This window comes from Capra hircus, chromosome 6 (assembly GCF_001704415.2).
Source record: "Capra hircus breed San Clemente chromosome 6, ASM170441v1, whole genome shotgun sequence".
NCBI classification, from domain to species: Eukaryota; Metazoa; Chordata; class Mammalia; order Artiodactyla; family Bovidae; genus Capra; species Capra hircus.
This window is the reverse complement of record NC_030813.1, coordinates 58,694,635-58,708,391: the sequence shown is the minus strand read 5'-3', so window position 1 is coordinate 58,708,391 and position 13,757 is coordinate 58,694,635. Positions and strand designations below refer to the sequence as shown.

General features: G+C 40.6%; 1 protein-coding gene across 2 annotated transcripts in view; it reads right to left on the bottom strand.

Annotated features, from left to right (window-relative positions):
• Positions 1 to 13,757, bottom strand: part of FAM114A1 (family with sequence similarity 114 member A1) — a 70,404-nt gene that overhangs the window by 28,785 nt on the left and 27,862 nt on the right. The window contains exons 4-6 of one of the 2 annotated variants that reach the window (XM_018049372.1): positions 7,873 to 7,986; positions 7,645 to 7,751; positions 5,140 to 5,274 (exon numbers count right to left, since the gene is read on the bottom strand). In XM_018049372.1, the coding sequence (XP_017904861.1) occupies positions 5,140 to 5,274; positions 7,645 to 7,751; positions 7,873 to 7,986 (356 nt within the window). The remainder of the gene's footprint in view (positions 1 to 5,139; positions 5,275 to 7,644; positions 7,752 to 7,872; positions 7,987 to 13,757) is intronic. The other variant, XM_018049373.1, reaches the window with a different exon arrangement.

The window sequence follows — 13,757 nt, the reverse complement described above, 5'->3', positions numbered from 1 at the left end:
TACTCCAAGATGTAGGGGGAGATGAACACTGACTTGGTACTAGTGAAGAGTAGGTTTTAGTCACTTTGGAATTTCTGCAAAAATGACTTTTTTAAAAAAAAGGTAGGGGAGTTTTTCTTTCTTTATTTTTTGGCCACATCACACAGCTTGCAGAATCTTAGTTCCCTGACCAGGGACCGAACTCATTCTCCCTGCAATGGAATCATGGAGCTCTAACCACTGTACTGCCACATTCCCCTAAAACGACTTTTTGGATTAATTTTACCCACAGTTTTCCACATAATATTCCACTTTGGATTCTTCATGTTCATATGTACACAACAAAACAAAGCAAAAATCCTACTCCCAAGAATAGTATTGAAAAGAAGGAAAGCAAAACAGTGGTTTCCACTGAAGTGTTTTCCGTGTGTGTGATTAATCTTATTTTTTTTAATGTCCAGATTTTCTATATGAGCAAATTTAATGTACACTGGGAAAGCTGAGTCTATTGTGACAGGATTAATTGCAACTTGTACACCTAGGCAGACTTCAAAGAAAAAATAAGTTGATATGATTTAATTTGAATTATTTAAAAATTTTTGTGTGTGGTTATTAAACATCTTCAATTAAAAAATAATAAAATATAACCTCACAGTATATTCCTCACCAGATACCTAATATAAATGTAAATATTAATATAAATAAATGTTAATATAATATAAATATAAATGTAAATATAATATAAATAAATGTTAGCTTATCGATTCTTAGATTGGTTTTGAGAAAAATGACTGTGAACTGACTTCCTCTTCAGGTTGATCATTTTTCTCCAGTTATGTTTCTATTGATTAAATAGTAAAACAGTAAACACAAGTTGACCAGTTACTCATAATTTCCTGCACTTCCTTTCTTTGATTCTAAGCACCTTTTATTTGATTCCTTATCAAGGTTACTGTGACATTGTTTATAGGGTTCTTTAATATCTGTGAAGAGCACCATAAATGCGCTGGCCACGACAAGGTCACAAGGGGAAGATCATAAAAGAATAGATTTTGGTTTTTATTAGCTGTCAATAAAACAGTCAGCCTTGTTCTCCTTTTCAGTTCCTGAGGTTGTTAGCCCAAAACCCAATAGGCTACAGAAAGAATTCACCCTCCTGTCTGTTTTCAAGACTGAATAAGCACAAGGTTTGAATTTTAAAATTTTCAAAACCACCTCTGGGAATTTTTAACACTTACACAATAAAAGCCAACTACCCTCACTGATCTCACTGGCTTGGTTGTGGTGAAATAAAGTAACAAAGTGACACTGAAACTGCTTCCTGATTGCCCTCTTTCTGGGCTTCCCAGGTGGTGCTAGCGGCCAAGAATCCACCTGCCAGTGCAGGAGATGCAAGAGACATGGGTTCAATCCCCGGGTCAGGCAGATCCCCCGGAGAAGAAAATGGCAGCCCACTCCAGCAGGCTTGCCTGGGAAATCCCATGGACAGAGAGAGGAGTCTGGTGGGCTACAGTCCGTGGGGTCACAAAGAGTTGGACATGACTGAGCTGGTATTATTCTTCACCTTCTTTCTGGTCTATTTTTTCTTTCTTTCTTTTTTTTTTTAACAGCACTCATCATCTTCTAAAATATGAGATGATGTGCATTGTTTGTTTGTCCCTCCTCACTAGAACAAAATCTCCAATTTTAACCAGTGATGGTCTCAAATGCTTAGAACAGTGTCTAGCACATAGACATTCAAAACGCATTTGTGGAATGCGTTGTGGAATGTGTTGTGGAATGATTGAATGAATGAATAATTACTGTTTGGAAGAGGGCTGAAGGGGGTAATGTTGTGGCCATCCAGTATAAACTGGCCATGTGAATCACAGGTGCAATGCTGAGATGTATCCCAGAGTGTTCCCTGGTGGTTCAGCTGGTAAGGAATCTGCCTGCAATGTAGGAGACCTGCGTTTGATCCCTGGGCTGGGAAGATCCCTTAGAGAAGAGAATGGCTACCTACTCCAGTATTCCGGCCTGGAGAATTCCATGGACTGTATAGTCCATGGGTCGTAAAGGGTCGGACGCAACTGAGTGACTTTCCCTTTCACTTTCAGATGTGTCAGTTAGTTCAGTCGCTCAGTCGTGTCTGACTCTTTGTGACCCCATGAATCGCAGCACGCCAGGCCTCCCTGTCCATCACCAACTCCCGGAGTTCACTCAGACTCACGTCCATCGAGTCTGTGATGCCATCCAGCCATCTCATCCTCTGTCGTCCCCTTCTCCTCCTGCCCTCAATCCCTCCCAGCATCAGAGTCTTTTCCAATGAGTCAACCCTTCACATGAGGTGGCCAAAGTACTGGAGTTTCAGCTTTAGCATCATTCCTTCCAAAGAACACCCAGGACTGATCTCCTTCAGAATGGACTGGTTGGATCTCCTTGCAGTCCAAGGGACTCTCAAGAGTCTTCTCCAACACCACAGTGCAAAAGCATCAATTCTTCGGCGCTTAGCCTTCTTCACAGTCCAACTCTCACATCCATACATGACCACTGGAAAAACCATAGCCTTGACTAGACGGCTCTTTGTTGGCAAAGTAATGTCTCTGCTTTTAAATATGCTATTTAGATGTGTAATTACAAACAAATGCAAATGGCAAGTGTGTATTCTTGGGTGACACATTTCTATGAGCATTGCTACTTACTTTTTTAGTAAGTAAGTACACTGAATGCAGAGGTAACAAAAAATTGTGATGGTGGCACAAAAACTATGACAATCTGGGAACTTGACCAGGTCTAGTTCTTCACTTTGCAAGAGTGTAAACTTAGGCCAAAGATTCACATACTTAGTTTCTGAACTTGGTCACATTTCCCTCCCACACTGCCTCCTTCCTGACTATAATCGAATTTATATATATGTATAAATTTATGTATACATATATAACATGTTTATATGTGTGTACAAATCTGTATATATAATATACATTATATACATGAATATATAGATATCTTTTATTTCTAGATATATATATTTATTTCTATATATATATATGGGTATCAATTTATACATATAGGAAAAGTGAAAGTCACTCAGTCATGTCTGACTCTTTGCAACCCCATGGACTGTAGGCTACTAGGCTCCTCTATTCATGGAATTTTCCAGGCAAGAATACTGGAGTGGGTAGCCATTTCCTTCTCCAGGGGATCTTCTTGACCCTGGACTGCGCAGGAATGCTTACACTGTGGGAATGAAAGATAAACCCTTTTCATTCTAAGCCACACTGATACTTGGGTTGTTATTGCTATTATTGGTTTTGTTTTATTTTGCACTTTTGCAGCATCTAATGTTAATGGCCTGATTAATACAAAATCTATTTGCTTCTTTAAAGATCAAGAGGTTAATGGTCTAGCTGACTCTGCCAAGTCTCTACTAGGGCTATGATATCAGATTGGTTACATGTGGGTTATTATGGAAGTGTGTGTTAGTTGCTCAGTCCTGTCTGACTCTTTGTGACCCCACGGTCTGTAGCCCGCCAGGCTCCTCTGTCCATGGGATACTCTAGGCAAGAAAACTGGAGTGGGTAGCCATTCCTTTCTCCAGGAGATCGTCCCGATCCAGGGATTGAACCTGGGTCTCCTGCACTGCAGGCAGATTTCCCATCACCTGCGCCTCCAGGAAAGCCCCTACAGTGGAAGAGCCAGGGAGAAATCACCTAGAAATCAAATTCTTAGGAGCTGCCACAGCTGAGATCACCTGTTTTCAGTGATATCTCCTTTGTGGCTTTCTAGCACTGAGTCATGGGAAGACCTGTCTGTCCTGCCTGTGAAATTTATAAAATCCTGCATCTGCTGCTCCTGATTTTGGTAAGACATAGAGAGATCTGGTATGTCAGACTCTTAAAGGGGAAGAGGTATAGGGGCACGGCTGACACTATGGGGTCTGAGCTGGGCATGTGCTGTATGAAGGAGCAAGTTCAATATTAGAGTTTTGTATTTGGAAAATAACATAAATATTACTTTTAATTTAATTGGCTACTGTAAGTAAAGCAAAACATAAATTCTTCATATCATACTTCTCAAGGAGGAAAACTTTACAGCTGGAAGTGTGACAGGAGAAGTCCAACCTTGCATATAGTAAGAGAAACATAAACTAAGATTCCATTGAGATAGCATTTTTACCTATCATCTTGACACATAAAAATGACAATGGTAAGAACTAATATTCTTGGGTGCAAACTATGACTCAGGTTCTCTTCTAAGTCATGTAATCCACACAACAAAGCTATTAGTAGGTATTGATGGTCCCAATGTACAGAGGAGTAATCTGAAGCACAGAAGGGTTAAGTCATCTGCTCAAGGTCATGGAGCTAGAACCTGGTAGAGCTAGAATACGATGGTACTGCAAACTGAATGTTGGTGTTTCCCCAAAATTCTTTTGTTGAAACATAATCCCTGATGTGATGGTATTAGGAGGTGAGGCCTTCAGGAGGTGATTAGATCACAAGGGTGGACCCCTCACAAACAGGATTCAGGTCCTTATAAAAGAAATCCAGAGAGCTCCTTCACCTTCTTCCACCATGTGAAGAATCTGGGAGAACATCAGCTTGCGAATTGTAAAGCAGGCCTTTAGCCAGATACTGAATCTACTGTTGCTCTGACCTTCAACTTGCCAGACTCCAGAATTTTGAGAAATAAATGTTCATTGTTTATAAGCCCCTCAGCCTATGGTATTCTCCTATAGCAGCTGAATGGACTAAGACGAATGGTATCAATGGAATTATCTTTAAGAAATTATTAAGTATGTATAATTTATATTTAATAAAGCAAGATACAAAAGAGTTGGTTAGTATGCTAGTATTTGGTTGAAAAAATTTGTATACATACATGCGCATATACATATATATATATATTTAGCTATATTTACCTATACAACCATATATATCTAAACCTGTCTACATAATGTCTCTGATAGAATCTGTAAGAAGCTGTTAACAATGATTAACAATGACTGTATCCCATGAAGAGTGGCTGGGGAAAGTGGCATATTAAAATTTCAATTTCCACTCCCTGCTATTTCATGTCTTTGAATTGACATGTGCTTTAAAATATCTATTAAAGAAGATAAATAAAATTTTATTTACTTTATTGACTGAAAGAACAAATCACAAAAGTACATAATCCCACCTGAGATAAAGAAACAGTTCTCTCCATGAGTGTCTTGGTCCGCTTAAAACCTGGGTCACTTTCTGCAAGGACATTCATGGTTTTCTTGCCGATGAATTCCAAAGCATCAAGACCACCAGTTAAGACACTTTTACCCTGCCAGTGAGGTAATTGCATGAGATTAGGTTTTTACATTTTGCTATTTCGAGACAGTCAGCACCTCCTAGAATGCACTATCTTCAAATATTAAAAGCAATATGAAGTCACAATTTTTTCTCATCAGGAGATTTATCATCAATTTAATCCTGTTTTCTTTTCCTTGGAAGAGCATATATCATATAATTTGTAGGACATACAATGTTATTTTAAAAAGGTGCTTAAGAAAACCAAAACATTTTAAGGATTAATTTTATTGGTGTGAGTGAATAGGTATGCTTCTAAGACAAAAAATTAATAGATGACCCAGTTCCTGATTTTGTTTGAAACAATTTTAACCCAAGTAACAGAATTATTTGGAGCAGTCTATAAAAATGTCAAATAGTCTTGCCAATTTGGGGAATTCTTTAATCTAGGGCCCTAGAGTGTAGGACCCTCAGGCTGTTTTGATGGCTCTTGCATACTTTCAGAAACTAGCAATAACTGCCTATAATTAGTATATTCATGGAATAAGACAGGTTGATTTCTACATGTTTCTGGCTCTAGAAATTATGCTATTATGTAGTTATCCTCTGCAAATTGCTTTGCCAGCCACTGTTTCCCTTTTTAAAAAAGAGTAAAACCACCAAGATTAACTTAGATAAACTGTACATAATAAATAGAACTGCATACATTTCTTTGCAACACCTTGTCTATACCCCAAGTACACAACTACAGTTACAATCTGCATATATCTGTGTTTTCTCACCTTACATGAGTTTGCATAAGTCATATTTTAATATTACTGTAATATTTTATTATTTATATGCATTATCCATTTTTCAAAATTATCGCTTCAATAGCAATATTCTATTTCACTGATTACTATACTTTATTAGTCATCTCTGTTTTAGATTCTTAGACTTCGTTTTCAGATTTGGGAGCCTGTTTTCACACTAGAAAACAGTTTCTTAAATGCACATATTTTGGGAAGACTAGGAGATAACAGCAATTACACTTTGGCATAATTTAAAATTTATTTTCTCCTGACATCCTGAGGCTTACTTCAGTGGAGAATAAAACTGGAGGATGGAGGGACTTTGGCAGATTTGGTGGGGGGTGGGGTGCTGGAGCTTGGGCCAAGGGAGAACTGGAAGGTTGGAAAGCACACGGAAAGGAATGTGAGGAAGCTGAGGACAGATTCAGAGGGCCCTGGATTGTAGCTCTGGGAGACCATGAATTCACTCCTTGTACCAGAGATAATGAAAGCATTCCACTCAATTCCCAGCTCTACAACCCTCTCTGCACGTCTGCCGTGGACATACTGAACTTGTACTCCCAAAATATATTAGCTGACTCCTAAAACACATTAGCTACCTGCTTCTCCCTGCTTAGTCTAGAGTACTTCAAGTAGCAAGGAGAGGAACAGCCATTTCCTATTTCTGGCAAGCCCTTGACGTGATGCCTGAGTAAGACGCCTCCATATGTGTCCATAGCCCGCTCATCTCATATGCCTTTCCATCTGATAACTGTTGAGTTGCCTTCATCTTCCAGCATGTTATTATGCCCTCTTGTCTGTCAGCTTATGCCCAGCATCTAGCATAGCTCTTGGTATATAATGAGAGCTAACTACCTTTTTTAAAAAAGTGAATGAATGAATAAATTGGAAATGAGCCATAGTTTATGAAAAACTAGCTGTTTGATTTTAAAAGCAGAAAGTAAACCTTTTCTTCTGATCCTGAAGACCAGTTAGCTGCTTCATTTCAGCTGGGGTGTGTCCTTCTTTTATTCATTATTCATCAGTGTCTTGTCAGTAACAAGCTTTTTAAGCTTCTGTAAGAGGAAGGGGCCAGGGAAGGAGCCTGCTATTCAAGGAAAGAGAGGAGTGGGAACTGGGAGGTAGGGATGGAGGAAGAATGTTGGTCTTATTATCTGGAAACACGTTAGAAACATCTTGGGGATGCTCCTGATTCTTTACTGGTATGTGTATATACATACTTAGAATCACTTCATAATTTTTCAGATTGAAGGTTAAGAGACACAGAACATTTCGGAAAAACAACTGTCCCAGCTCTAAGAAACAGCCCTCCCTCCCTGGTAAACAGAGACTGTCCTTGCAGCTGCTGGAAAGGACACTGTTAAATCAGACTGAAAAATATTCTTTCTAAGCAGCTCCTTTCTTTTAAACATAAAGTATATTTCATTTTGTTCTTATCATCTTGGTTCCAAGGTTATGCCTACTCTGTCGGAGAAAGCATAACAAAACCATAATCAAAAGTTTTGAGCAAGGCCATCTTTTCTCTGATGTATCTAGGTCACTGGTAAATAGAAATATCAAAAGAAGGCACAGGCAGACCTCAGGGAAAACAGAGGAAGCAGCTAATGACTCACTGTGTTCTGAACCGCATTGGTAATGGCTGACAGCATGCCCCGAGACCCCGAGGAAGGGGAAGTGGGTGGGCTTTCTGCGGGGCTCTGATCTGCGGCTGCATCGGCTACTAAAGAGAAAAACACCCTTTTAGAGTTTGTTTTGCTGATCTGAACTTGGAAATCTATATTTGCGCACATGGTGTAATATAGCCCAAGTCCAAGAAACACCCAAATAAACGCACCACTCACTTTGAGAGACTTCATTTTCATCATGAGGTTGGGCCCCTTCGGAAGAGCCAGAGTTCACACTATGAATCCGGAGGGTGGCCCCTGCCTTTTCCTTCACTGCTGTCAATCCATGACCTGTCAGGAAAGAAAATACGGTTCATAGATACAATAGAAGCCCATGGTCTGCAGGTTCCATAACTCATGTCCTCCTGTAAGCTGGAGGTCAATAGCCCAGTTGTGGGAGAATGTGGTGGTTAACAGCACAGACTTTGTGAGCCCTCAGGCGTGAGCTCCAGTCTGAGCTCAGCTTCACGTCTGCCTAGCTGGGGGACTTTTGAGAAGTTCTCAACCTCTCTGTGACTCAGTTTCTCCACTACGCTGTTGTGAGGAGCAAATAAGATAAACACATGTAAAGGTTTATTTTTTCCCTCTTATTTCTCACACTATCCAATGAGCAACCTGGGGTTCCCCGTCCAAGATATTATCTGTGAACGGTATTCCTGTCTTAGCCTCTTTCTTCTTTTCTAAGTCTCTCAGGGTGGGCATGCATCCTTATGCTTGGATTTTTTTGCATGCCTATCCCATTGCAGGTGCTCAATTACTGTTTGTTGAACGGAAATCAGTTGCACCTTAACAAGCTCTTTCAAAGCGCTAGTCATCTGTTTAGCACAGTCTCTGTGTGTGACAGCCCGGTCTGGAGACATGTCAAGATCCAAAGGCAAGCCAGTGGGAAAACCAGGAAGGGCACACAATAGTTGCCCTGACATTTGTCTTTAGCAGTAACAGTCCAAACACAAGAATAGTCAGGGTGAGGGGCACTGATCTTACTCCATCTTTGGACAATGCCTGTATTTCCTGGAGCTGGCACAGTGGGTAATCAATAACTATTTAGTGAATACAGAGCTGACCTTCCCATCTACTCTCTCACTACTACACACACGCACACACACACACACATACACACACACACACACTGCTTGGCTTGATAGAAAAATAGTTTTATCTACATTTTATTTTGGCACAATATTTTTTTCTCTTTAGAGGATCCCATGATTCTCAAACCAAACAAACAAAAAAACAAACGCTGATAGTCTAGTGATATCTTAAGTGGCTATTTGAGCTCTTGAAGGAAAAGCAGCCTGGGCTGCCATCATCACAGCACTCACCTCCCCCCAGGGCCTGGGGAGAAGATGGAAAATGTCACTCGGGACCTGGGCAACTGTAGGTTGTTGAAACCCAAGGCAAAAGCAATCATAATACATGGTGGGAAGGGGAATCCCAGGTCACAACACGATTTGAGAGCCAAAGAGAACTGTCTAGTCATAGAGGACACTGTTAAAATGACCAACTGTCATCTCCTGAGTGAGAGAAAGATATGGATGAATCTCAAACCCAAAGAATCATATTTTATCAATTTTAACCTTATTTATTAGTGAAGTGATGTGAAGTGAAGTCGCTCAGTCGTGTCCGACTCTTTGCAACCCGTGGACTATAGCCCACCAAGCTCCTCCGTCCATGGGATTCTCCAGGCAAGAATACTGGAGTGGGTTGCCATTTCCTTCCCCAGGGGATCTTCTCGACCCAGGGATCGAACCCAAGTCTCCCACGTTGCAGGCAGACGCTTTAACCTCTGCACCACCAGGGTCTTAAACATAGCACTGAAATTTACCAAACTGATATAGGATTAATTATATCCAGTGGGAATCACCTGGTATTATACACTCTAGAAACCACTGAAAATTAGGAAACACTATTTACAATGTTCACAACATTAATTACATACAGAAATATGTAAATATATTCATGTGTAGATCATTAGACACAGTTTGAATTCATTATTGTTACTTTTTTAAAAGATGCACTATAACTGCCAAAACTAAGACTTGAATTGATTTCAATTAGTTTAAAGCATTTCAATGGAAACTTGTTGGAGTTTCAGTAACACATTTAAGTTATGGGATATAATTTTGTTGTTGTTGTTTAGTCATTAAGTCCTGTCTGACTCTTTGCAACCCTATGGAGTGTAGCCCACTAGGTTCCTCTGTCCATGGGATTCTCCAGGCAAGAATACTGGAGTGATCTGCCATGCCCTCCTCCAGGAGATCTTCCTGATCCAGGGATCAAACCCACATCTCCTGCATTGGCGGGGTGGATTTTTTAACCACTGAGCCACTTGAAAACCCCACGGGATGTAATTATCTCACATTTACATTCTGAGACCATATTCCTTGACATCCTTTAAAAACATATATATATATGTATAATTGCTATTTCCTTCTCCAAGGGATCGTCCCGACCCAGGGATCGAACCCAGGTCTCCCACATTGCAGGCAGACGCTTTAACCTCTGAGCCACCAGGGAAGCCCTACTATATATGTTATATACATATATATTGGAGAAGGCAGTGGCACCCCACTCCAGTGCTCTTGCCTGGAGAATCCCATGGACGGAGGAGCCTGGCAGGCTGCAGTTCATGGGATCGCTTAGTCAGACACGACTGAGCGTCTTCACTTTCACTTTTCACTTTCATGCATTGGAGAAGGCAATGGCACCCCACTCCAGTACTCTTGCCTGGAGAATCCCAGGGACGGAGGAGCCTGGTGGGCTGCAGTCCATGGGGTCGCTGAGTCAGACACGACTGAGCGACTTCACTTTCACTTTTCACTTTCATGCATTGGAGAAGGAAATGGCACCCCACTCCAGTACTCTTGCCTGGAGAATCCCATGGACGGAGGAGCCTGGTGGGCTGCCGTCTCTGGGATCACACAGAGTCAGACAAGACTGAAGCGACTTAGCAGCAGCATACATATATATATGTATATAACACATATATATTCCAAAGGAAATAACATACATTCAAATCTCAATCCATGATTCTCATTTAGATTTCTGGGAGCTAAAACCAAGGAATAAATATATTTCAGAAGGCTAGGAGGCAACTGCTACATCTTCTTTGTGGAAATCGTTCAAGAGAGATGACTTCACATCCTTCCCCGAGATCATTCACAGTTTACGAACCTCACTGTGATCACATTCTCTTTCACCTTCTCCACCTCTTGCAGGTTAGGACCATGTCTGAATCTTTTCCTGGGGAAGAACTGCTTCTCACCATCTCAGAACACAAACAATCATGGATATATATACACCACCTGCCTCTTTGTTTCAGCAAGGAAATACCATTTTATGTGCATAGTAAGTAGAACGTGTTTGTCGGACATGACAATAGGCTGCTACTTCAACCACACACACACACACACACACACGCGCACACACACACGCGCGCGCACACACGCGCGCGCGCACACACACACACAGCTCTATTTAGGAATAATCAATATATAGATTTGCACATACTTAAAAGTTCCTCCAATTATATTTTCTAACTAACAATTCTTTTTTTCTGAATTCTTTTGTTAGTGAAAGTACATCTTTACAACATTCTACTAGAAATATAAACCTATGGTTTTTTATAGCTAAGTTTTAGCCTCTATGCCACACCCTACTTTGAAGAATAACTTCTAAAACTTTACTTAGTGTGACATCTAGTGCCCAGAATAAGGAATAAGATGGAGTCATTGTTGCCTTTTAACAGAGTAATTATTCTCAAAGATACTGATTTGGGTCTTTCAATAACAGAGAAAAACAACCTGCATGAGTAATAGTCTAGGGTATAGCTCATGAATTCTTCACATGACATCATGAACCCCCAAGAAGTGAACCCGTCCAAATTCCATGATTCGAAAGATGAATATCCTCTACCCTTTGACTTACTGCAGTAAAAAGAAGGTGCATAAAGCAACGATGGTAAGAGAATAATGCTGTGATACTGCGTCATTAGAAACCAATGCTAAATGACTGTCTGGTATTTAACTTATCATCTCTACTCTAGCGCAAAATGCCCCAAACGTAGGAGTCAGGAGTCTTGTGGAGGAATTCGGTTCCATCAGTTATTGGCCATGTGGACTTGGTGACTTTTCTGAGTCTCTGCTGCTGGATCTTTCCTGAAAGGAGGATGATAACATCTGCCTCCCAGGGTTTTGTTAGGTTACTGAGGAGAAATACGTGAACCCTTGGGACTGGGTCAACATTACTGAGCACAATGTCCCAGGCACTGGAACCTATTTTCAGTAATTTGTCTCATATAATCTTTTCATGATAAAGTAAGGAATATTATTCTACTCATTTCATGATTGAGGACACTGATACCCGGTGACGTGAAAATACTTGCCTAAGATCCCAAAGCCAAGAAGTGGCAGAGGCAGGATCTGAACCCAATCTTTCTGACTCTAACTCTCACATGCTCCATCACAATGTTCTATTAATAAAGTCTTACATGCTATTTGTTGTTGATTAAATGTCATTTTAGTCCTATTTCTATAACTCCTTGCAAATTAGACAATCAGGAGCTTCCTCATTCTTAAAACATTGCGTGTGTTAGTCGCTCAGTCATGTTCGACTCTTTGTGACCCTACGGACTGTAGCCTGCCAGGCTCCTCTGTCCATGGGATTTTCCAGGCAAGAATATTGGAGTGAAAGGCCATTCCCTTCTCCAGGGGGTCTTCTTGACCCAGGGATCAAACCCAGGTCTCCTGCATTGTGGGCAGATTCTTTACCCTCTGAGCCACCAGAGAAGCCCATTAGAACACTGGTTTACACTAAAATTAGCTTGAGTTATTTTACTCTGACCAAATAGCAAGGTGAAGGTCACCCTGCAGTGACACCTTCCTCTAACCCTGCCCTGTCCAGCCATGCCTTGGGGTGATACAGCTTGATGCTCTTAGGATCATCTCTGCGCTGTTCAGGCATGGATCCCAAGACACTATGTGGTGCTGTCTTCCACCTTCAGTTTAATTTTTTTCTCAAAAATTTTTACCAGTCTTGCTTCTTATGATTTCCACCAAGATCAAAACCCCTTTGAAGGGAAGTCTCCCCTCTTTCTGGAGGATGAAAATAATCTGTGGCTGGTGGGAGGGTCTCTCTGACCAAGTGGTAAGTTAGGGGAGCAACAGCAGTTTCATGCCAGCACCCTGGATGGGTAGCCCTGAGAGTACTTCCCCTGGCCCCACATGACTGAGGGTCCCCAGCGAGGGCAGCTGCTAACTTGTTCAGAAGGCTCTCGCCTTTTAGATTGCTTTAATTCTAACATAACATGTCCTTCTTTTTCATTTGATTTTTTTCTTTTTCTTTTAAAAGGTGAATGCGTTAAAAAAAAACTATTAAAAAAATGCCATAATCTCATCTCTTTAAGATTTCTGGTTGATTTTTTAAAAATAGACACTTATAATGTTAGCAAAATCAGATTATAAAAATGCAGACAATAGAAGGTGGGCTAGCCTCTTTTTCCCTAGACAACATCCACTGACCTAACAGGTAATATGAACTTACAAATGCCTATGAAATGATTTTGGAGGAGGGCATGGCAACCCACTCCAGTATTCTTGCCTGGAGAATCCCACAGCCAGAGGAGCCTGGTGGGCTATAGACCATAGCGTTGCAAAGAGTCGGACGTGACTGAAGCACCTTAGCACACATGAAACAGTTTAAGACCTGAAAAAGTATTGGTCCTAAAAGACAGTGAAGAAAACTTATAAATTAAAAATTAAATAATCTTTACTTACATGTATTAAAAAATGGAATATTAGTCAACTGGTCAACCATAGTTCAAGTAAATTTAATGCTTCCATAGTTATATATACATTATATATTTAATGAAGGATGTGGATGTGTTTTATTATGCTTATTGTGATATGAGAGGGACTTCCAAGGAGGAGTGCCAGGGGCTCTTAAAAGACTTAAAGTAAGTGGCTCTGTCTTCCTTAACCTTACCCCCAGACCCTGTTCCCTTTTTAAAGAAAACAAGTCCAACTTGTTTTTTGTTGATTCCTTTCAGCAAAAAGTTTTTAAAA